This window comes from Zosterops lateralis (genome assembly GCF_965231275.1).
Source record: "Zosterops lateralis genome assembly, chromosome: 15".
Taxonomy (NCBI): domain Eukaryota; kingdom Metazoa; phylum Chordata; class Aves; order Passeriformes; family Zosteropidae; genus Zosterops; species Zosterops lateralis.
The window spans coordinates 3,605,755-3,630,613 of NC_139775.1; the positions used below are offsets into that span (position 1 = coordinate 3,605,755).

General features: G+C 48.5%; 1 protein-coding gene across 1 annotated transcript in view; it reads left to right on the forward strand.

The window, feature by feature from the left end:
- MAD1L1 (mitotic arrest deficient 1 like 1) overlaps positions 1-12,637 on the forward strand; it is a 346,571-nt gene extending 333,934 nt beyond the window's left edge. Inside the window, exon 18 of the mRNA XM_083872211.1 lies at positions 11,657-12,637. Coding sequence (XP_083728337.1) covers positions 11,657-11,815 — 159 coding nt within the window. The 3' untranslated portion in view covers positions 11,816-12,637. The remainder of the gene's footprint in view (positions 1-11,656) is intronic.
- Positions 12,638-24,859: the final 12,222 nt, after the last annotated feature.

A 24,859-nucleotide genomic window follows, 5' to 3' on the forward strand; every position in this document is an offset into this window, starting at 1 on the left:
CCCATCACCACTTTTCTCCAGAAAGCACTGGACAATGTGTGTTGTCACTACTGGGCTTTAGGGAAGCTCACCAAAAGACTTGGCACAGGAAAAGGGCAAATTTTAAAGAGCTCTGGAGTGGGAGAGATTGCTGGTTGAGCAGCTTGCATGCCTCGAGGTCGTTGCTAATGAGCAGTATCTTGCCTAAAGAAGTGAACATTTCACTTTAGTGCTGCTATGAAAAGCAGCCATGCTGTCTCCCCTTTGCATCCCACAATATTGTCCACTTTGCTGTGGCATCTGCAGCAGGCTGCACCAGGAAGGGAAGGAAGCCCTCTTAGAGGATGTGGAAGGATGCTGAAGTGGTAGCAGAGCTCAGATGAGAGAAGCTGGAGCATGACAGCTGTTACCGGATCATGCAAAAAGCCTGCCAGCAAAAATGCATCAGTTTGTGTGATATCCGGGTGTCTTGTCTTCTGTTTTCATAATTGCATACATGGTGTCTGCATAAATCTCTTTCCCCCCCTGCACTTGCAGCAAAAGGAGCTGACGGGTGGATGGCAGCACATCAGTGCAGGAACACCAGCAGGAAGAGACAACCAGTCAGATGTGTGTCAGATGGGGAGGCCTGGGGCCCCAGGCAGATTCCTTGGAGGTTGCTGGAACATGGTGCACTCACTAAACACAAAACCTCTCCTTTTCCCTTCGGGGAGAGCAGCATGTTCATCCAGACATGAGAACCAGCAGTGCTGTCTTGCCACGTTCTTCAGGAGGTTAGTGCCAAATGACAGCACAGGCAGCAACAGCAGGAGCTTTCAGGAAATGCGTCGTAGCCCCAAGGGCTGAGTGTTCCCTCAAGGGATACAGTACAATTTCTCCTACTGTTTCAGTGAATACTGAAATCTTCCTATTTATTCACTCCTCACCTGTCTCTTGAGCTGTGGGCTTTCTTCTTACGGTGAGGTCAGACTTGCTCAAGGAGGGAGGAGTCCTGTGTGTCTTTGTTTCACGTTGTGTTTTACCATTAAAAGCCCATTTCAAGAAAGCTGGATATACCCAACCTGCACAAGCCAATTGACTGGCTATTTCCCTACTATCTTGTTCTTCAGGGTTTCCTGCCTGTGGACTACAAGTCTGGATGAGTAACTCCACAAATAGAATTACTGCTATCGATCAGCTCCATGATAAAAATAATAACATCTCCTTCTCAGTATAAACTTCCACTTGTGGCTATAGATGCAGTCTGAGAAATGTGCTTCCCCAGAGCGGAGTTGTGAGCTGTTAAGGGTTAAAACTCATTCTTGAGGACACAAGAAAATCATTTTGCACGTTCAGAATCAGCTTCCTTCTTTGACTTGCTGGGTACTGTCAACTCAGGCTTACTTTGGTCCTGCTGACAGTCGTGCTGATGACAGCCATTTCAGATGAAGAAAAACTAAGAAAATGTGAGCCAGCAAAAAAGCCAGAGCAGCAAAAGCACCTTCCCCAATTCATGCTAACATCATGACATTTGGTTATTGATGTTGCAATGGCAACTAATGGTATTCCCAGAGCCAACACTTAAATTCCACTTTGGTAGGTCCTAACTGTAAGCAAGTCACACAGTGCCACAGAAAGGGGTAATCACTGACCAATTCTTCTTGCTCTTAGATGAGTGGTGGCTTTGGTCTGCGCAGTGCTGGGGACTAATATGTGTCACCGATTTCCTTGATATGAGGCTTGAACCTGCATTTTAGCCCAGGGTGCCAGACTATGACAAACAAGAGCTAGAAGAGGGTAATGAATAAACATGGTGAGAATTTCAGCTGTAATCTGCCATCAGGTCCATCTGTTACTCCTTCCCCCACAAGCCTTGCAAACTCAATGAGCCGGGAACGGGCATGCTCCATATACCGTCCCATCCCTCAGCCACAGAGCTGAGGTCTAATTGTCTGCTTGTCATTAAGTTTATCACTTACAGCCCCTTGAGCCATTACTGGTCACAGGATCTTATTCAGTTCTCTAGCCTTCCATCCACCGTGCTTATGGCAAGACTTCCAGAAGGATACCACAAAGATGATGAGGATAAATATGTTAAACACATGATGGCATCTGCAATGTGGCAGAGTAGCAGTCACTCCAGATGTGCCTTCCAGGCACGTGTCCTCTGCTCATTTAACCATTCCCAGCCCCAGGCACTCTCCCTCCATCTCATGCAAGGTGAGATGCCCAGCTCCCAAACCCAGGGGTTCATTTCCAGTTGGCAGCTGGTGAGTCCTGAAGTCTGTATGACCTATTTTCACTCTGTGTCATGTGCAGGCACTTCAGAGGGGAGTCTTGGGTTTTCCTGCTGATTTGCTCTAATCCAGAGACAGGAGAGCAGAGGCTTCTGAGCAGGACCATGATGCATGGGCAGCCAAGCAGCAGAACAGTGTATGTCTGGTGTGACTCAGTGAGGGATGAAGGCTCCAGCAAGCTCTGCCTCTCAGGGAGCAGTGGTTTGCTTTGGAGATAGGCTGCCTGTCTCCCAGGCACAAAAGTTGCTGTCAAAATTCTCCGTGGTTCCAGACATCTCTCACTGTTGCAGAGTTTGGCAAACTTTGCTGCTTGTGTTCTCTTACAGACCTCATGCCCCCAGCTGCAGTTCGCAAGTGGAGTATTTCCCTGCCTTGGGAACAGGCAGTCTTAATTACAGCCCACACAGATGATTTTTTTTTGCATTTCTCCCATAGGTGCTTCCTTCTTATGTTCCAGAAACTCTGTGTTCTTGGTTTACTGCTCCTCTGTTCCTTCCAGCTCGGAGAGCTTCCAGCAAGGGAGATGGAGAGGAATGTGCTAAGCAGCTTGGCTGGTTAATGAGCTCCCTGTCTAACTGAGGGATTCTTGTGTGCTGGGCTCACTCACCAGCCCCTGGTATCTCCCTCAACTTCTCTGCCTTCTTCTGGCTCTCCTTGGGGAGCAGTTTGGAACATGGTTTGAGTTGAGGCTGGTTTTTACTTTGTCCCAAGCCATGTACACCAGGGTCAGGTGCAGACCAGAAACTGCCTCTGGATGGCAGAGCTGGAGAGCTACGTGAGCTTGAGATTTGGCTGGAAAAACAGAACTTAAAAAACACCCAGTCCCTTGCATTCCCAGCGACAACTGCAGAGTCACTGCAGGGGAAGTAACAGGAGATTTTTCTCTCCCTAATTTATGTCTCTCCTGCATATGGCTTCTACGGAGTCGCTGATGTTACAGACAGATGGGTTGGCATTTTACTAGACAGAACACATGGGCTAGATGTTGTTAATGCTTGTTAGCTACTCACTCTGCAGCTTGACCAGTCCAGCACAGTCACCTCGCAGATGGCTGGAGCGGTCCAGCCCCGCCGTGCGTGGTGTGACAGCAGTTGGGATAACACACATTTGGCTGCTCTTTCCAAAGGGATTTGTTGTAGGTCAGAGATAGCCATGGCTGTGGGATCAGCACAGCTTCCCTGTGTATCGAGGAGAGACTCTGATTTGTAAAGATCCTGAGATTTTATGGAGGTTTTGGCTTTGAAGGCTTAATGCCGTAGTTTGGGTTTTTATATGGAATGGGGTTGAAAAAATTCTGTGAGCTCTGTAAATTGTTTTCATCTCTACACCTTAATGCTTGATGTTTGTAAGCATATTTGGCTGGTGAACACTATTTAGCAGATCTGAAGTCTGTTAAAAACTTATACTTTATGCACTCAAGCTCTGACTACGGCCGGCTGCCAGTATTAGAGTGACATCCCATGTGATTTCCCATTCTCTGTGATGTGAATAGTCTACTGTGATTTACTCTCACCAGCCATGTGTTCAGTGGAACCATTTTTAGGTATCACCTCAGCAAATCTCCACAGGGTGAGTCTCCTTGGTGGCTGGTGTGGACATCCCATCAGAATCTGTGGATGCAAAAGTAAATGCTGTGGGTGAATCATTTACATTGCCATCTTCCCTCTTTGACAATGTTCAATTTGCAGCATAATGACAGGAGCTTGAATGAATCCTACAGATGAGACAGGGAATTTTAGTTTCAGCACTTGTTCTCTAAAAACTCTCAAAGCACTTTTGGAAAATGCATGGGTATTAATCCACACTGAGCAGTAGTTCTTCAATCCTATGATTTAAATTGGATATATTTGTCTCTGTCTGTCCTGAACTGTTCAGTAACATTAATGCACCCTGATAATAGCTGTCACATTTTACCCCGGGGGTTGTTCCTCAGTGATAGGTGAAATCACAGCAGTTCAAAGACCTGTCTTCCAGGATGAAAAGCTCTATAGGAATATTCAGATATAAAATAGTAATAGTATGAATCAAAAAATACGCTTCCCTTATTTTAAAGCCTTTGATCTTATTTTTATGGCATCGCATTTGACAGTCTAAAGGGCATTAACCTGTAGGAGAAACCTTTTGAAAGAAGGTACTGACTCGCCCTCTGCTGCACAGAGCACTGTCCCCCAGGATTAACACCAGCAGGTTTCCCCCGTGGAGAGGGGTGCAGCCCTTCACACATGTCCTTGCTCTTTTTTATGTTTCATTTCTGACATGAGATGCAGGAGAGCTTTGCCTAGATCAAAACAGGGAGCCGTGGGGAGAGGCTGGTGCAGCACACCCCGCTCCACGTTCCTTTGCTGCTGAGCTGGAGCAGCATCCAGGACCCCATCACTGCTGCCACTCATGTACACAGTGCCTGGGCCGTGTTTCTGATTAAGATGGAAGTATATGAGCTGACCTCTTGTTCCAAAGACATTCTGGGGTTGTGGTTCATCTCAGTGTTGAATAATAAGAAAGAGAAAGGAAATGTTTGCTATAAATCTCACTGCATACAGGGCTGTTTCTCACTTTCCCCATCCCAGCATTCAATTTTCTTCTTGGCATTGCCAGGCATTTGCTTTTCTTTGCTCAGCAGCTAAAAGCAGCTTTTTCATTACATTTCCTGGAAGGCTTTTTACAGGCATCCATCCCTGTCTGCCTCATAAATTCACTTTATATACCAAGCTGGTGACACAGAGGTCAGAGGTCTTGGCAAGAAACAATTATTATAAAGAAGTGCTCTTCTTCTTTGGGTTACAATGAGGATATTAAAGTGGGGGGAAGAAATTTTGCTGCAGACAAGGAATGGTCATTTGTGAAAAGGAGATGACCTGATTGATAAAGTGCTGCACATCCTGTGGGAGCCACCACAGACAGGCGTCCTGTCAGGCCAGCTGGAACCTGCCAGTTACCATGAAAAAAAGAAGGAAACCAGTAAACAGTTTGCTAAATAACCTCATAAATATTTCCAGCCATAAGCACATCTTGTGGTTCAATTTTGTGGTCTTTTTTTTTTTTTCTTTCCATAATATTTCCCTAATTTTAAATGAACGGCCTGTAATTAAAGTGATTTAGAGGCTACCTGGGGACCTGGTATTTGAGCAGTGCATGATGCTTAGGAGAGATTGATTGGTGAGGCATAACTCAAATTGGGGTATTTTGATAATGATATCATCACCCGAGAGAGCCAAGTTGAAGCAATTAAATCTCAAAACCTCGTGTTTGGGTTGTTATAACTTCAGCAGGCAGCTTCTGCATGTGCACACACACAAACACACACACACACACATTTTCCTTAGGTTTTTTTCTGGGCACTCCAGTTTTTTGGCTGCCCTGCATCTGTCTGTCTGGGGTGATGTGAAGTGGTGATTTATCAGGTGTGCAGACCCAGAGAGAGGGTGCCAGCCCACTCAGCATCACTGCTTCCCTCCTCAACATGTGCACGTGGACAAGGCGGCCTTTGACATTTAGAAAAATCTTGGCATCTGAAGCAAGAGGCAGAAACAAAAGGATTTTCTCATTTAAAGGTCAGAGCCAGCAGCTTCTTAAAGGAAATTTTCAGATAGGTTTGTTGGAACTGTGGCAGGGTTTGTGTGTGTTAGTGGGTACTGAGGGATGCTGTGGGTGCCATGGGGAAGGTGTCAGAGAGTTGAGGGGGTTTCAGGACCAGCAGTGTGCCCAAGGCTCTGAGGCACACACAGCCACAGAGCTGTGGAGACCTTGGGAGGTGATCAGGTGGAACAGCCAGCCCTGAGGGCTTCTGCTGACCTGTGAAGGCTTTGGGAAAAGGGAGTGACTGCCCCACATGAAGAGGAGGCCTGAGGGATTCATGTGATGAAGGCAAATTGCCAAAGGGCAGATGGATCTGGTGGGGAGATGTGCACAACCCACATTGGTGTGGACAGCACAGCACTCTTCAGGGGAGGGTGGGGAACACCACAAGGAGAAGGGAAAGGGGCAGTGAGAACTCAGACCCAGAGGCCACAGCATGACCCACAGTGCTGGAGCAGCCTGTGGAGCTGCACAGAGCAGGGAGAAGCAGTGAAGTGTTGGGTGTGAAGCCATGGTGCCCCTTCCCTCAGCTCTCATGGGAGCTGTGTGTGCTCAGAGTCCATGGGGACACAGCAGAGACAGTGATTTATGGAAGGAGCAGAGCAGATGAGATGGGGCCTTTGAGATACATTCACTGGGTGAATGTCACCAGGTAATGATTCACTCGCTCCTCTTGACCCGTAATACATCTCAGCCCTGGAAAGCACCGTCTACCACAGAGCGTGGCCAAGTGGCATCTGCAAAGCAGGAGTTTGTCCCCACGCCAAGGGCTGGCTCTGGCAGCCCTGCCAAAGCTCTGGACTTCATCCTTCTGCACGCTGTGGAGGTGTTTGAACCTCCTTTGTTCCCAAGCTGAGACACAGCTGTCTTGCCTGCTGTGCCTGGCACAAAGCTCCACCATCCCTGCTGTCAGCTTGCCAAAACCCATTCAGGAACTCCACCTGCGACACTGGAGGTGTGTGTTTGAAGTTGCAGGAACACATGTCCTGCGTGGATTGCCTCCCCAAAGGCAGTTGTGCTTTCTCAGTGTGGAAATCAGAGGTAGGAAACTCTCACTTCATTTTGAAATCTCAAGCTGTATAGAATGTGAAGCCCTCCCTTCCCTGTTTCTGCATTTCTACTCCGTAGTTTCATGATACCAAGTCCCCATGTCAGTTCTCTCTTGAGGTGTGCAGCCACACTCTTTTCATTCTTACTTGAGGGTCTGAAGGTCTATATGACCTTGGGTCTTACACTCTACCCATATTTTTCAAGAGGCATTCTTGTAATTAAAGTCATGCTGCATGCTGGTTAATAGTCAATGACACTTTTGGAGCCATTTTTTTTTAGCTACTAAAATATGTCAAAGAAAAGAGGAAATGGGTGTACAAGAAAGTAAAACCTGAATGTATCTGGGTGAGAGTGCACTTCTGAACCAAGTGGTAGCTTGTTAGTGACTAAAGGAGACACTGTCACACTTTTCACATAGGTTGCTCTCAGCTGCTGGAAGAAGCAGAGAAGGAAATGCTTGGTCTTGGCTTTTGGGGAAGGCTTGTGTGCAACAGCAGCATGGGTGCAAAGAGCCATCTCAGCAGGACCAGTACAGACAGAAGTCTTGTCCATGTTACATTGAAAGGGCAGTAGTTAAGAGAGCTTCTTACAGTCCATATGTTGCAGTTTTATGAGCCCAGTCCATCCAGCTGCAGATCCATCCCCCAGCAGGGATATTTGGGAGTGCCTGTTGCTCCTCCACATCATCTGTACTGTCTGCTCCTTACTGAGATGGAGAGAAAAACCCACTTCTCTACCATGTTGATGGTTATGGGAGAGATTTTTACATGTATATCTGAACTATAAAGCCTTGAATCATTTACTAGTTTCCAGGATTAAGAGGAAGATTTATGATGTTTCCTTCTGGCAGGTGGCTGCTGATCTTGATTCCCCTGAAGAAACAGTTGTGCTAACAGCTCCTTTCTCGGAGCAGCCACTCCAAATTTGTGTTATTCTGTGCTAAATAGACCAGTGATGTTGTGGTTTACAACATATATAGAGAGGTCTGCCCCCTGATCTGGTTGCTGTGGGGTGGCACAGCCTGTGAGGTGATAAACAGGTTGCCACCCTTCAGACCTACAAGCAGAGTCACATCCCATCCACCCCAACAGAGCTGGGTGTGCAGTAACACTGGGCAAAGAGTGATTTCCTTTGCTTTTCTAGAAAAGGTCCCCATAGTCCCTAAATCAGACTAAACTGGCAACAGAGCTTAGCGAAAGCTGAAATCTTTCCTTTTGCAAGTATTTGAGATCTGAATAAAACATAACAGAGACCTGAATCTTGGTAGTTTAGTGAGCCAGACAGACTTTTCCCATGAATTAGAAGAAACCAATATGGGGCTATGTACAGAGTACCTGAGAGATGGTGTTCTCATAGTGATTAGCTGCTGCTCTGTGCTCAGGGAAATGGAGGTTTAGGAGGGAATATTTGCTTTTCTAGTAAGCACTGCACTTGTGTGGGCCAGCACAGAGGGGAAAGGGAGAGTGAAGCATGATGGGGGTCCCCAAAGTGTCTTCCTGCATTGACTCTGGAGTAGTTGGGGATACTCACAGATCCAGCTTTTCCTTTGATCCTGTGTATTCAGTTTGACTCTAAATGTTGATTTTTTTTTTCTTTCTTTTTCCTTTCTTTTTTCTTTCTTTTTTTTACCCTTCTCTTTAAGAGCAACAACATACTATAGCAGTGATGCCAGTAGTGTTGGGCACAGAGCAGTTAGAGCTGGATTTGAACATGCTCTGGTCTCTCTCACCCCATTCCCACTCATGGACTGTCCCCATGGATCAGTGACACTTGTTTATGCTCCTCTTAGCTTTGCATTTTATTCCTTGATGGGCTGGGGTGGCTTTTGGTTTCATCTAAACTTAGAATTTTAGGGAATGCATCAGCAGAGTGAGTGGTGATTGCATTACATGGAGTGTGCTGTGAACAGCTGACCTGTGCTGGCATCTGCAAGTTCTTGTCAGCAGGAGTTGTGTCCAGGAGTTTGCCTTTGAGGGTTGAGACTTTTTTATTTTTTAAAAAAAAAAAAAAAAAAAAAAAAGTTGATTAAAAGTGGATGGAGGGAATCCTTGCTATGAACAGTGAAGAGGAGGACTCGTGCCCTTGCAGCTTTGACCTGCTGGAAATTTCTTATTTTAATATTGCTTTTTTTCAGAAATACATTTTTAGAGCTGGAACCACATTCATGCTCTGCATTGATCCAGAATGGTGTGGAACACCAGACCCTGCAGCGTTCACTCAGCAGAGCATCCCCCCCATGTCCTCCCCCTCAGTTCCTGCACACCCCTGTGCCTCCCCCTGCCTTGCTCTGATCCTCTGCTCTCTCCTGTTCCTGCCTCGGGCTCTTCCCTCTCTGCCAGCAAGTGCACCAGGCAGGGTGCAGGCTGGCTTTTGAAAAGAAATCCTGTGAACTAATGGGAACATATTGCTATTATTTCATATAATCACTTTATTTGTAAAGCACAGGCTGCAGAGGTACTCCCGCTGTTGAACCCAAAGCAGCAAATCTATCTATATATACCAGTCTATACTACATTATGAACAGATGGGTGAAGAAATAAAGCAATAAAAACAAATAATAAGAAAAGTAACAATGATAGCAATTTTAAAACACTCCTAGGGAAAAAGAAAAAAAAAAAAAGTTTCTCCATTTTTTTTAAAGCAGTGTGAGATTGAATGAGCTGCACTGCAAGTGCATCCATCCTCTAAGTTCACATGTAAACATCTCCCGGCAGAGGAAGAATTGTTTTTTTTCCAAGTGGCTGCCTTCTTGCCTTGTGCCTGCTACAGAAGCAATCATAAGAAACCTGGGTGAGATGTCTGGGGTTTGGAAGCATTTGGGGGTTTTCTTTGATTTTTTTGAGTTCCTGGGGAGACAGAGGCCATGGGGGTGAGAGGGAGGATGGTGCCTCCCTTGACAGCTGAGAAAACTCAATGGGAAATAGCAATCTTCTCAGAAGCATGCATTTGTCCACATAACTTTCTCTGAACATTATTCTTCTGCCTCTGCTGCTGGAGGAAACTTTGTTTATGAAGAATAGTGGAGAGAAACTACCATTAATCTCATAAAAAAATAGAAGATATTCAAATGTAGCCTTCACCCATGACACCAGTGAGCTCAGAGTAGAGGAAATTTAAAACATTTATGTTGCTCTGTTTCTGAGGTCATAAAACACAAACAAATAGTCTGGCACTGGATGCTAAATTTTATAAGGAATTTACTTTAATTAATTAAACTAGTAAACCAATTAATGGATTTGCTTGTAAATTCTTAGAAAATTAATTCTGTGCCCAAAGAGTGTTTTAAATCTGCGAGGGAGGCTGTGTATTTCATATGGAGCTTGAATTCCCATTTCAGATGAATCCAACTCAGCACTGAGAGAGTTGGAGACACAAGTGATGCATTCATAATACTCGGACCTTCCTCCAAACCTGGCACTGCTCATAAGCTGAATCCAGGGGGGATTTGGAAAATAAAACCTGTGCTGCTGCCACAGCACCCAGCTCCTGTGCTTGCTGCTCTGCTCTGACACCTCTGGCTTTACGTGGGCTGGGAATTTACATCCTTCCTGATGCCTCCAACTGGCTCCTTCATCTGCTTCCCTCTTTGATCTGGTCCAGGGCTACCTGACGTGCTCAGGAGGCATCAGGTAGCTCCAGTAAGCAGCAGATCAAAGCATGGGGTTTGCTGGAAAACAACCCAGCCAAAACAAAGTCCTGAATAAAAGCTAATTCACTTTTCCACATGGAAACCTTGTTTTGATTCCCTGCCTGGCTTGGGGATGACAGGGGCATCCTCTGTGCCTTGCACTCCTCACAATCCAAAGTGACTCAAACATGGAAAGCTCATAATCAAATGTGTCCAGGCTCCTGAGAACAGGAAATCTGAAGGAAGCAGGTTCCCTGGGGCTCTCAGCAGGTAAAGCCATGTTTTCCCCTCACAGGGCAATCCTCCACTTTGGACCTTGGCATCCTCGGATTGAGGAGGGGGCTGCCAGCCATGCCTGGCACCACCCATGCTGTCCCACCTCAGCTCCAACAGGAAGCAGAGCTGCAAAGCAATTAGAAATGGGAGTATTTTTAAGAGGAAAATGGCAGGGGAAAAAAATTAGCATTTGCACTGTGATGTTTTCGCTGTTTATTAATAAACAAGCCGCTTTTGTGCCTCCAGGGGCAGGAGAGGCTTCAAGCATTCCATATTTCTCTTGCATTTAGCTTTTTTTTCTCTTGTTTTATATGTTACAGGAGATTTGTAATGTCTTCCCACATGTTGAGTTTCCTTATTTTCTTGAGAGCATCTGTGGAATAATTCCTCTGGAGGTTTTGGCTGTGTGTGTGCTGCCAGGCTGATTTAAACACTTTAGGGATGCAGGGTGGATAAGTACTCATTGGGAAGGAGTTATGTTAATTAGGAACAGGTCTGCTCCCTCCTACAGAAGTGGTGTGACTTCAGGAATAAGTGTTTTCATGGAGAGAAAACCCCTGTGTAGAGCTCCTGCCACCCTGGGTAGTGTTGGTGACCATCCCTGTTCTGTGCTGGCAATGCAGGCTCTTTCCAGAATGCTCTGGAAAGACCATCACCAACACCACATTTGTCACCAGGGAAGGCTCACAGAGCTCCTGCATGGGGACATGGGGATGCAGGACTCAGGAATGCCATGTGCCAAACAGATGGCCCGTCCTTGGTGACAGGCAGATCCGTGCCAAAGGAGGCTTCAGGGTGACACTGCTGCTGTGTCACGGGAGCTGAATTGAAACCCTCTGGTATTAATGGGCTTGTTCTTCTTCCCCATTAGGCCTCCAGCTCCTCGGGTGGAAAAATGCAGCTTCTGGAAACAGAGTTCTCGCGCACCATCCGGGAGCTGATCGAGCTGCACCTGCTGCGCCAGGACAGCATCCCAGCGTTCCTCAGCGCCCTCACCCTCGACCTCTTCAGCCGCCAGACCATTGCTTAGTGTCCCACTGACACCTGCCAGCCAGGGCTTGCCCCCCTGGGCAGACACTTGAGGTAGTGAGGAAAAATTCTCATGTCCACCACCCTTAATTTGTGGTATTGGGTTGCTTCTGTTTTGCAGGGAACTCCTTCTTCCCCCTTTTTTCATGCTGAGTCACAAATCCCACCAATTCTTCTGAAAAGTGTAATTTTCCTCCTGTGGGAGGGCAAGTCTAGCTCCATCCCAGGGCTCTCCTGTGCTAAGGATCCAATCTCTGCCTTTGAACTGGGCCATATGTTCATCACTATCCAGATTCTCAGGATCTGTCTGGGAATACAGTGGGAACTGCTGGTTTGAGGAGCCCCAGCATCACCATTTACAGCTTTTCCCAAAAGGATTCCCTAAATCTGGGCCCTAATGAAGAGACAAACTGCATGAGACAGGTACTTCCTGCTGCATGGTTGTCCTCTTCTAATGGGAGCCAAGGGCTGGGTCCCTGAGGACAGAGACCCAAGGAAAGTCTCTTGCTCTTGCAAACATCCCATCACTCAGCAAGGCTGAAACTATTTTTAAGATATCAGTGACCTGAGTCTGCCATCATTCAGCAGACAAGCACAAGCATAAATGGCCATTTGAATCCCCTGTACCTGTGCTGACACCTCTGTGGCTCAGTCACTGCTGTGCTTTTGGTTCCTCACCAAGACTTTATGGCTCTTGGTTATCTCAGGACTGTAGAAAGTGAAAAGGAGCATTCTGGGCTGTGTTCACTGCTGGTGTTATAACATTTTGTGTTATAATGGATGTAGCTCTTCTGTCATAACAATAAAGTGTCACTTTCCCAAACTGGGTGTATGACTCTTATTTGGGATGCACTCTGTGCCTCGCTGTGCTCTCCCACTTGTAGAGGATGAGCACATCAGTGGTCTGATGTGCTTTGAAAGGGAGGACATCATTATCTCTGTTTTTCTCAGCAAGTCTCATTCATAGAGTTATAGAATCATCAATGGTTTGGGTTGGAAGGGACCTTAGAGATCACCTACTCTCAACCCCTGCTGCCTTGAACCAAATCAGTTTGCTTTAGACTTCTCTGTATATTGATTTCCCTCTGATTTCAGCAGGAACACACTCCCTAGGCTTGGAGAAAAGATAGCAGTGAGCAGGCTAGAAAATTAGCTGAGATACTTGCAGTGACTGCACGGTAGGCCAGGCTTGCTGGAGTCACTTAGAGACCTGTTGATGCATCTACAGGCATGGAAAACATCTGCTGTTGACCCCCACCTGCTCTTGATCAGAGCTGGAGGGACCAGCATGAGATCTAGGGAGGCTGCAGCCCCCATCTCCCCAACTCCCCTCTCCGCAGGGAAGCTCAATAGCAAAAGTTTGTCATTTTCTCTTCTGCTTGAAGAAGTCCCAGTGGAAGATGAATTGCTGGGCACGCTGTGCCAGGGGAAGGCTGCCTGATTCATATGCACGGCGTGGCACAGAGAGTCGCCTTCCCCAGTCATGGGGAAAATGAATCATGACGTCAGCCGCACTCAGCTCCGCCACCGACACAATAGCGGATCCCGGCTGCCGCGGAAAATTCTTCCTCTGCCTCCTTGCAGGAGAAATGAAGTAATTAATAAGTTTACAATAAACCCTCTATCTTAGCAAAACACAGGTGAGGCGAGAAGCGATGCTGGAGAGCGACAAGGGAAAAGCACGTTCTGCCTGTTGGAAAGTTGCCTCCCGAGAGGGAAGGGATAATAAGTTGGGAGAGAACACACAGTAGGCTTCCGAGATGCCTCCAGTGGGGAGGAGACGTGAATTACTGCTCTGCTCCCTGTTCTCCCAGCAAGACTGATTTGTTCAACTAAGTTTAATACAGCAGCATGGCTGGGAAGAGGTTTGTGGTGAGGATTGGGTGTTTGGCTGGACGTGCTGGTGTGGTGCAGCATCTGTCCGTGGCTTGGGGAGCTGCTGGGTGACTCTCCTGCTTTGGCCAGCAGGATCCCTGCCCTGCTCGTGGCATTATGCTGCTGCACGGTGAGCTCACAGGGCTCACATAAAACTGGGACTTCATGATGGAGGTGGGAACCTAGAAGAGTGAAGGGCAGGAGCAGAGCAGGGGATGGATGAAAGAAATGGGGCATGGATGGAAGGAGAAGCCACCTCCATTTCTGAACAGCTGCAGTACCAGCCTTGCTGTTGGCTTTCCACTGCTCCCCTCTGCTCACTCCAAACAAACAGTGCAGCACCCTTTTCATTTCCTAACCCAGCAGTGGGCTCAGAGGCAGCTGAGAGTAGTGTGAGTTGGGCTGATGGGCAGACATGTCAAAATAAACCCCAGGGGTGACAGGCAAGAGCCTTCCTCAGTCATCACTGAGCTGATATCAGATCCTGTAGAGCTCTGCTGCTGCAGGTGGGAGAGGGCACAGCCAGGGCAGGATTGGTTCTGTCAGCTTTTAGCTGTTGAGAGGTGTTGGGAAAACAATGGTGGTGTGTGATGCCAGGTGACTGTAGCTAAGGACAGGAGCAGGGGAGGATGGAACAGGCTCTGTGCTGGTGTGAATCACATTCCTGCTGCCTGCTGTGACAGCAGATTCAGATTTAATAGCAGCGTTGCTAAAACTTGCATGATATTTAAAAGCTACAAAATGCACCCACTCTGATCAGGGGAGGGATATTAAATAAATAAATAAATAAATAAAAAATCAGCAAAGCTTTTTCACGAAGTCTTTTTTAAATATTAAAATCCCATCCTTCCCAACAGGAAAGCTTTTTTCAGGCTAAGAGGAAAGACTGAACGGCATCTGATGATATCGCATTGACACAAGTGTCTAGAAAAATAGGGTAGGAATGTATGATCTGTTCTGAAAAAGGAACCATAACTAATAGGAAATATGCTGATGCTACTTTTAATTTCATGACTCAGGTTTGCTGCAAAATTGATGGGAATCTGTGTTGGAGCTTGGTTACATTAAAACAATTCTTGGCTGCTTGGGGGTTTTCCAGTTCCTGTTTCTCTTCTGGGGGATTATTATTGTAAAATCTTTTGGTACTCTGGGGGTTGACAGATGTTATTTGAAAAGACAGGAGAACAGTCTTTTATCCAAAAGGAAGAGGAGAATTTTGCTCCAGAAAGATCACTGGCCAAAGCCCAGCCCTGGACAGGCCATCCCAGTGGCCCCTCCTGTTTTTCCACCCACGGTGTCTTCCTTCTGTGCGTGTTTTCCCTCAGAGCAAGTACAGCGAACAAAACAAGAAAAATAGAAGAAAAAGAGAATAATGCCATGTAATTTAAGGAGCACAAAGGCAGCTTCTTGCTGCTGGAGGTCTCAGAAGCAGCCCATGTCTTTGGTCTCCACCCAAACCACATTCCTCCACCAAAGCACATTCCCTTAGGTTGTGTCAGTTTTCTTCTGCTTCCCCAACATGGGATCAAGCCTCTACCAACCCCTTCATCTTCCCTATGCTGTTTCCTGGCCCAGGCTCCAGTGCTGATGAGTTTATTAGTGTTGCTAATTTTACCTGAAGCTGCTTCCTTTTCTTCATGACAGGTTATGTTTTTTGAACTCTCCAGCTGATTGATTGAGCTCTCTTTAATATTCCCTCTTTCACTTTGAATTCTCTTTGTTGACTGTTGCTTGTTGTGGTTCTGGGTTTTTTACTTTAATCCTCCCACTGTCTCTTTTTCCTCCCTGGTCCTTCTAATGCTTCTTCAGCCTGGAGCAAAGCCAGAGACCATCGGGAGGTCATTGAAACACAGACGGCTGTAGGATTTAAATAAGGGCTGGATAATTTTATGACCATTAACAAGGCTCACTGCTATGCAAGCCAAAGTAATAAGGGCAATCATATCTCATGGTTCGGGGAGCAAGTTGATTGCCTGCAGGGACTGAGAAGGTAATTCTGCATCCTTGACTCTCCCCAAAATATGATACAGTTGACAAGATGCACCAGGCAGGTCGAAGGGCTTGCCTAGAGGGTGAGAGAATTTCCCTTATCATCTCTCTTATCACACTTCACTGGTGTGGTCAGAAACTTCTGCTATTAGTGTGGTGGGAAATGCTCTCCAGGCAGATGAGGGGCTCTGCAGTTTGGCAGATGAACCTTTCCCCTGAAGGAGCAACTTCTGAGTGACATTTGTGCTGTATGATGGCAGATACTTCACATTGCTGGGAGTGACTGGTTCATCTGCTGGGCTGCTCCGTAACTACTGGGCCACTTCAGAGAGTGGCCTTCCTAAAAGAAATGAGACCATGGATGTCACTTGGGTCCTGCATTCTGGACATGCCTCCCACTCCCCACTGACCGTGCACAGCCTTTTACACAACAGGGTGATGGGGAATCAAACTGTCCCTCCTTCACCCTTGTCCACAGCACGGCTCTCCTGGCTCCTCCGTGCCTGAGCCTTTCTTCAGCTCAATTTTGGGCTATTCCAGCCTTTCCTCAGCTCGTTTTGGGTTCCCCTGGCTCCTCCATGTCCCTGAGCCTTTCCCCAGCTCAGTGTTGGAGTCACACTGCAGCCCCTGGGTGTGATGATGTACATGATGCGCTCCTGCTCTGATGCCGCTGTTGGAGGCAGAGCCCAAGAGTGGCAGCTCTGAAGTGACAGCTCCTCTTGCCTGAGTCCTGCCAGGGGAAGGAACAGCCCTGGAGAGGAGGCAATGGCGAGGAATGAACCAATCCACGGGGAGCAGAGCTGCCCTTCCTGGTGGCTGCGCTAAGAGGAGAGAGAAAAGCTCCCCAGACAGCACGGATGCCCTGGCCGGTGTCAGATGTCTTTGGGTGTCTGTAGGTAATCCCAGCATTGTGGTTCAGTGTTGGAGTGTCCTGCACTGGTATCCTGGCACTAGCCCTGACCCCCTGTGTGATGTGTGGCCACCCCAGCCGTGGGAGTCCCCACCCGGGCCCACCAGGCTGTGCTGCTGTCCTGAGGTGAGGGTTACAGCTCTGGGAAGGCACAAATTAACTTCACAAACTGACTAGAAAGCACCAAGTGCAGAATAGATGCTGGGTTTTCTGAGGATTGATTTTAAGAGATCATTGTGGTGTTAAAATATAATTAAGAGTTTAATAGCATTGCTTTTTTTTAAAATTACGTGCAGGCAGAGCCTGGAGGCACAGGATGGTTGATGCGCAAGCTGAGAGCTACCAGCACTGACTGCCCAGCTCTGATGGGTGACCACAAGGGAGGTTTGGGTGGTGTGGGCTGAGCTGGTTTGGTTGGCATCTCCCAACATGGGCTGGCCAAGGGCATGAGAAACAGGAGCCCACATCCTGGTCATCATTTGCTCCCCAGTGTGGCTGTGGAGCAGCAGTTTGTAGATATCTCTGCAGAGTCTTGTCATGTCTCTTCCCTGATGGCTTTGCCAGTGCAAGGGGAGTTGTCAGCAAACCTCCCCTCTGCACTCTGCACACAGAGAAAGTGCTCGGGCAAGATGGAAATCTCACCTGCACAGGATGCTCAGCTCTGGCAGATAAGGTTGCTTTGAAAGTCCAACCTCAAGCATGTTCCTGATCCAGGCAGAGGCCCCACAGTGTCAGTGCCACGACATGGACAGGACACCTCCAGCCTCGCTGCACCTCCTCTTCCTTGCTCCTGTCCTAAACAGAAAGAGGAGAATGGCTCATGGGACTGAAGCAGGTTTGTTCCCCAGGTAAGGAAAGCACCAGGCCCCCAATAGCTACAGCCTCCTCACACACAGCCTGTTTATATCACTGCTGTTTCCTGGCTTCACAGTTATCTCAGGACAGTCCTCAGGTCCTATAAGCAGTGTTAAATGTAATGAATGATCTTGTCCTCCTTGTTTGTCTCCTCTTTAGTGTAACACTGTAATTAGCTTAATTACCAACAGATTCTTTTTTTTTTTTTTTGTAACTTAAAATGGAAATTAAATTTTGCACCAGGTTTTACAGGCTGTTAACGGGAATCGAATAATCAAGCCTGACTCCAAGTCCTTGAAAATGAGTATTAAAAAAGGTCTGAATTTGCATATTCATGTTTTTAATAGGGTTCAGAAGGTATATTTGCAACTGATGAAAAGGATTAATTAAGCTTAATTTGCATAGGAAGAACAGTTTAACCCCTTGAATCCTAACAAGGCAGAGACTGACAATTTGAATTCCATGGTTTGATGCTGGAGAGACACACAGGCTGAGAGCTGTGCCCTGCAAAGCACTTTCCTTCCACTCCAGGAGGACAGAATATAGGATCCCAGCACCATCCTGGCACAGCCGGTCCCCCTGTGCCCACAGCCACCTCCAGGTTTGGTCTCCATCTCTCTGCCATGGTGGTTTGTGACCTGGGTCTCCCATGGCAATGCCACCACATCAGGCTTTGAGCTAAACATGCTGCTCCTCCTGTTGTGAGCTGGGATAAGCAGCTCTGACAGAGATTAAAGAAATAATTTCAGTGCAGCCAGCTCTGTCCCCTGAGCTGTTCACAGCAAGGCTGCCTGCAGCCAGTACAGGTTGGGAGCACCACAGCTGGTAGGGGCACCAAAACCTTCGACTCCTGATCTCATTTCCTTTTTTCTCAGTGAGACTGATCCCACTCAGGGGTTAAAGGCTCTGTGGGAATGTCTGACCAGGGGGAGATTCAGTGAGTCCTGTCCTGCTCCCAGCAGCAGCCTGTGACTGGCCAGCTGGTGACAGCATCCCAAAACTCTGGGACTTGTGCAGCTTCAGAGAAAGGGCCATAGAGCTGCCTGCACCCTAACTCCCACCTGGCACCCCTGCTGTGGAGAAATCAGCAGGGTCTTGCACAGCTCTGTCCAGTTGCAATGTAAGGAAAACATAAGCCCTGCCCATGTCCATGGTGGGGGGGTTGGAACTAGATGATATTTGAGGTTTCTTAAACCCAAACCTTTCTATGGTTCTATATAACCCTCCCAAATCAATCTCTTCTAAGAATGGAAAGCAGAGTGGGAACGTTACGCTTCCCTACAAAGAACAGAGCACAGCTTTGAGTCAGTGCCTGAATATTGCTAAAAAAGTGGCAAAAAAAATAAATAAATCAGGCATTCATTTTGCTTCAGCAGGTGGTGTGCTGCGTTCCCCTTGTAACGCTTTGGTGGCGTGTGTTGCTAATTATTTTTGGGGTGGAATTTGCCGTGCGCGGCGCGCGGGGTTCATTAGACAGAGATGGCTTTGAAGTGGCGTTCGGAATTAATGCTGGCATATGTAAATGTTCCTTGTGCCACGGAAAAGCTGCCTATAAATGATGCATGAGGTCCAGCGAGGGAGAGGCTTGCTTTGTTTACACACACCCATCGGGCCTCGTTATGCCGGGAGCAGGCAGGGGAGGCTGCACAGACCGTGTTGCTGCTGCCCGGCTCTACGTGAGCGTTTCACAGGAGTCAACAAGGCGTCTTCAGCGCATCCCAAACTCCCTCCCGTCAGAAAGGTGTTTAAACAACCCATCAAGGCTGCTGCTGTCTCTCAGTGCTTTCCCTGGGTCCCCCAGATGATGAGAAGGACACGTCCTGCACTGTAAATCATTGAGGTCCTGACCCAAATGCCTCCCTCAGGCTAAATCTGCCTCAGGGCAGAGGCACTTAGGGATAACTCTGGGGTGAGGTGTCCCTACTCACCTCCCTCCTGCTCCCACCTGGCTCATCCTCTCAGCACGGGATCCACAGAGCTGTGCTCACAGCAGAGTTGGGGAATGTTTCATTTAAGAGGAAAAAACCTAAAGAAAGAAAGAAAGCACAAAACCCAGAACCACAGCCAAGGGAGCAGGAGGCAGTGCATGGGGCAAAAAGGCAGAGGAATGTAAGAGCCCTCAACCCCTGTCTCCACCAAAGGCTTATGATGATGGCCCTTCTGCTGCTGGACGTGTCCCAGAAAAGCCAAGTTCAGCCCTATATCCTGAGGGATGTATTTTTTTCCCAAGAAATGATTTCAGAGTTGAATTCTTGTGCATCTCTGTGAAGCAGGACCCCTCTTGGATCACCCAACAGCGAGGTGGAAAAATAGCTCCCTATCATCTTCTAGGAGTTTTTCTCTGCTGCTGGGACTGGGATTGGGCAGGTCATGGGTGAACCATTGCTTCTCCTGGTTGCTGTCCCAGCAGCCCAGAGTGAGCTGGAGACCTTGCACAGTCCAGTGGGACCCTATGGAGACATCCCTCTGGCATAGGCCTGGGACACCTGGAGCAGGGTCTCTGAGAGACCCTGCAAAGCAGGGTCTGGAGCATAACTGCACCAAAACCAGGGCACTTGTATGGGGGCAGCTGAGCATCTGTGCAGCTCCATTTCCCTGATGTGATGAGACCAGTGTTGTAGTGATAATGCCAGAAACCATCACAAAGTGGGTGGCAAAACTAGTGGCTGCTTGTTTTGAGTGAGCGACTGTACCTGGGGCACAATGTGGAGCCTTTGGCAGTACCTGACCTGCCTGGTACCAGCATCTGGTTTGTTGTTCACCCATCCTGGGACTGAACGGGAGTCAAGCTGAATGGCTTCATCCTGACAAGCACTTCCTCTTCTTGGCTGCTTCCCTTTAGGCCTGACCAGGAGCAGCCTCCAGACCCCTGGCCACCCCCAGACAGCTGGGGGAGTGTGTGTGGGGCAGCTGCTTGGGCACTTCTCTGCTCCTCCAGTGCTGCTGCCAAGAACAGAGGCTGGAAATCACCAAGTGTGTCATGTTTCCCCTGCCGAGTTTATGAAATCGCTTGCTCATCGAACACAAAAGGAACAGTTTGCTTTTTAAGTAAAACAAATATAAAATGCTTTCCTCCTCCAAAAGGCTGCCTGGTTCCCTCAGCCTCTGTGCTTGCCAAGGCCACCAGGCTTCACAGGTGGGGACTCTCTGAGCCCCAATCTCACCCACCCACAGACAAGGGCCCTGCAGATTACATATCCCTGCTCATGTGGACACGAGCACAGGGGCAGTTCCTGGGCAGGAGACACCAAGAGCTGGAACTGTTGGAAGCCTGGCACCCATCCCTGGCACGCTCCCCTGCCAGCCCTCCAGACAAACTCCATGTCACAGGTCTGGTCTGGACAAACTCAAGGTGAGGAAGGAGGGAGCTGAGCATGAAGCTGTGACCAAGGGCTGAGAGGATTTTGTATTTTCCTACTTCCAACTGTTTATTTACCAACATGCTGGAGAGCAGCAATCACTTCCTCATGCCTTATCGAGAAGCTCAGCTGTGAAATAACTAAATGAACCATCCCTTTTTATTAGCCTTTGGACTGAGCAGAGGAGCAATCAGTTAATGGCTGACCAGTTTTTGAAGATGCTAAGCACATTACAAGTGCTAAGTATTATTATTTTCCCTCCTATGCTTTATTTTTCCCTCTGAATACTCAGTTTAAATAACCCTTTCAATTACATTATCTGGTTTCATGCATTCTGCCCAGATTAAACACGGTGCCACTTACAATTCACCCACCTCAGTGGTTTCCAGGTCTCTGCAAGTCTCATCCTAACCTTTGCCTCTCAAGCTTGGGTAGAAACTTTGTTCTGGTTCCAGAATCTGCCCCAGCTCTGCTTTGGCTTCTTAAACTCGAATGCATCCACATCACTTTCTGTTGGGCACTGCAACCTCTGGTTCCTTGCTCTTGCATGCTGTTTTTCTTTCTTAATAGGGGAACATCTTGCATCCTTTCCCTTTCCTTCCAGCTAAATTAGCTCCCTGGATAAGCTGTCTCCTCCCACTTGCTGGCATCTTGTGATGTTTGGGTTTATTCTTCTTCTTTGTGAGGGCTTTGTGCTGTGCTTCCAATGCTGATCTCCCCCACCAGATCTGGGATCCCCACCCATGTACTTCTGTGGCTTTGCAGAACAGTGGGACTGGCTCAGATTTCACTCCAGTGGGTGAATCCATCTCCTGGCAGCTTCAGAGCAGTGATAGATGGATCATTCCTTCACAGCCATAGATGGGCTCTTCTGGGTGTGCTGTTCTGCAGAGCCACCCTGGGGCAGGGGCTTCTCAGTCACCTCAGCCAGAAGAGCCTCACAAAAGTGCCCAAAAGTGTTTCACCATCTCAGGTTGTTTCTGTAGCCCTCACCTCTGCTCCAGCATCCCCATCTCTGCTTCTCTACTCCTGACAACTGTGCTGGGCCACATCTGGTCTTCAGGAGCCAAGTGTGAGATGGTGGGAGACCAGAAGCCAGCCCACCCCTCATCTCACTGTCCTCCCTGGCTACGAGCTCTGCCAGGGAAATACTTTTGGAGTGGCCACACCAGCCACCTGCCCTCCTCAGCATCTGCTGCCAGCCTCCTGGCATATCATACCCTGGTGTTTGCATCTGTCTTTTAGGAGCTGTGATCACCCTGCAAGGCTGGAGGAAGCTGTAGAGCAGCTTGGGGCTTGTCAGCTGTCAGCTCGTGAAGGGTTTGTCATTCCTGGGACTGCTGTGCTTCTGCCTGGGATTTCCCAGGCAGAGATGTGTGTGTGCAACCCCTGAGGTGGGTGGGAGTGTTGTTACAGCCAGAATGATCTGAGGATATAATTGAGATAAGGTTTGTATGGAGAGGTAATAAATTGCAGCACCTGAGATGGCTGGGGATAAAAACCCAAAGCACAGCTGTGTACACAAGCTCTTTGTCAGCCTAAGCTGAGCTGGACACATCAGGGATGTTTCCGCTGGATGGTGGCAGATTGTTTGTGCTCATGGCCACTTTTCCAGGGGGTTGTGCTCTGCCAGCCCCTTGGAGCTCCTCCCAGTGTTCTGCTCTGCTGCCACTCTTCCAAATCTTACTGAAACACAAATCCCAGGTGGGACAGGAGGGCACTTTTGGGACAGGCAGACTTTAGGCTTAAACCTTCAGGGAATGGAAACCTTTGTGTCTTGGCTCCAAATGTGGTGGAACAAGATTAATTAATTTAGCTGCATCACATGAAGAGTGCCAGTGTTTACTTGTGAGACCACAGAGGAGCTTTTGCAATACCCAGAGAGGCCTCCTGTGTCTGGATGGGCTGGGAGCTCTTGATTGCAAGGCAGGAGATGCCCAAGGAGAGCTCTGCTGCATAAAAGCAATGCTTTTATGAGAGAGAGGAACAGATTTAAGAGGCTCCCAGCAGAGAGAAGCTGCAAGCACCACACACAAACAGGCATTCCATCACATTTCTGCAGATCAGGTCAAGCTGGCCAGGGGCTTCTGCAAGGATGGAGGAGTCTGTCAAGGCTGGATGCTGTGGTGGGATGAGCCAGACTGGAGAGCTGCTAGGAAAGCAAGTGAGGTGGATGTTGTGTGTGGGGCTGATTGCTTCCTTTCACAGCTGAAAACACTGAGGAGTATGACAGCCCCAGAGCAGAGCCCAGGAGATGAGCAAGACAATGCAGGGGACAACACTCACAGATCTTAATGGATGAGACGGACCAGGAGAGAAGAGCTCATTAGGAAAGGGCATTGCATGGTGAAGGGAGGACAGGATGTAAGCCGTGTGAAAGCTGATAAAAGACAGAAATGGAAATCTTCTCATCCCAAAGAGAGCAAGGATGGAGTACATTAATGAGCTCTTTAATGGCAAGGCAAGTAAAGGTGAGCAGCAAATGGCTATTGCCAGACAGCTGAGCTGAGTGTGAAAAAACAGATGTAGGTGGGATGTGAGAAGCGATCCAGCTCGTACAGGAACAACAGCACAACCCTGTGATTAACATTCCCACTGAATTATTGAAAAGGCACACACACAAACCTGGAGACTTGGCAGGCTCCTCTGGTTACTCTGCAGGGACAGGGAGGTTGCAGAGGGATGGATACAGGCATGCTCACATCCAATTTGAACCAAAAGAAAGGGCAGCAAAAATAAACTAAAAACTGTCCTGCTGGGCTACTCCCCACGTGATGAAAATCCACATCCCTGGTACTTCTGTGTCTTCTCATCCCTTTCACAAAGGAAACTGAGTCCAGAAAACTGGCTGCACTCTGGATCAGATGGTTTCCCTCCCTTAAATTCTGGGCAGGGAGAAGGTGGGACTGAGCAAAACTCTCAAGGCAGCATTTGTATAATCTCTACCACCCTTCTGGTGGTGCTGGTGAGCTGGCTGAGAGGGGTAAAACAGAAGCTGTGACACACAGGAGGTAAGAAAACTTGGAGCCTAAGGAAATCCAGGTGAAACCAAAGTCATTGCTCCAAGCCAAGGAGTTGGGTTGGTTTCTCCAGCAGCACTGGCCATGCCCACCAGCACCTTCACCACCCTCAGTGCCTTGGGCACTGCTGCACCGGGGGCTGGAGGTGAAGGAAATTAAATGTGCTATATTCCTCTCTCTGGAGAGCAATTTAATCTCAGAACACCTACCCAGAAAAATTGACCCAGGGCCCATGGTGGAAAGCCTCTGGTGAGGAAAAAGGGAGAGAGGAGCTGGAGGAGAGGCTGGGACACCTCTGAGGTCCACACCTGCCTGGCCACGGCCGTGTTGCAGCTACACTGTGAGACCTGTCCACAGGCCCAGGGCATTTAAGGCAGGATCAGCGCTTTTCCCAAATAAACCCTTTATCACCTGAAATCCATCCTCTCCCCTCTCCTCTGCTCTGTGCCCATGTGCATCCACATGCTCACAGCTCCAAACTTTGGGAAGGGGCGGGGAGGATGACGCTGTCCCCAAGGGGGGGTGACACTGTCCCCAAGGGGGGGTGACACTGTCCCTGAAGGGCACTGCAGAGGACAGGGACACGATGGGCACCGAAGAGGAGCTGAAGCCAAGGTGAACAGGTCCCAAAACTGGCATCAGGGCGCTCCTGCACCCGCGCTGGGTCTTGTTGTTGGCCCTCCCCCTGACGAGCACTCACAGATGCAAATAAATTCTGACTTGGGCTCCCAAATTCCTGCTCTGCTGGCTGTGCTAAAAATAGCCCATCGCAGTGCTGGCTTCTATCACCCCATCGATCCGCGCTCCTGGGGCCGGTCCAGCCGCCGCAGCGCATCCCCCGCTGCCTCCTGGACCCGCCTCCCCCAGAGGGTTTGTGATGGAGCCGCCTCCACCGCACTGTCCTCCACCCCTGCTGACCCCCTTCTCCTGCAGGCAGGGTGATTTATCGCTCCACAGCCCGTCAGGCAGCCAGGGCTGTGTGGTGGTTCCCGGGGTCCGCAGAGCCGCTTCCAACACCGGGAGGAGTTTGGGGCTCT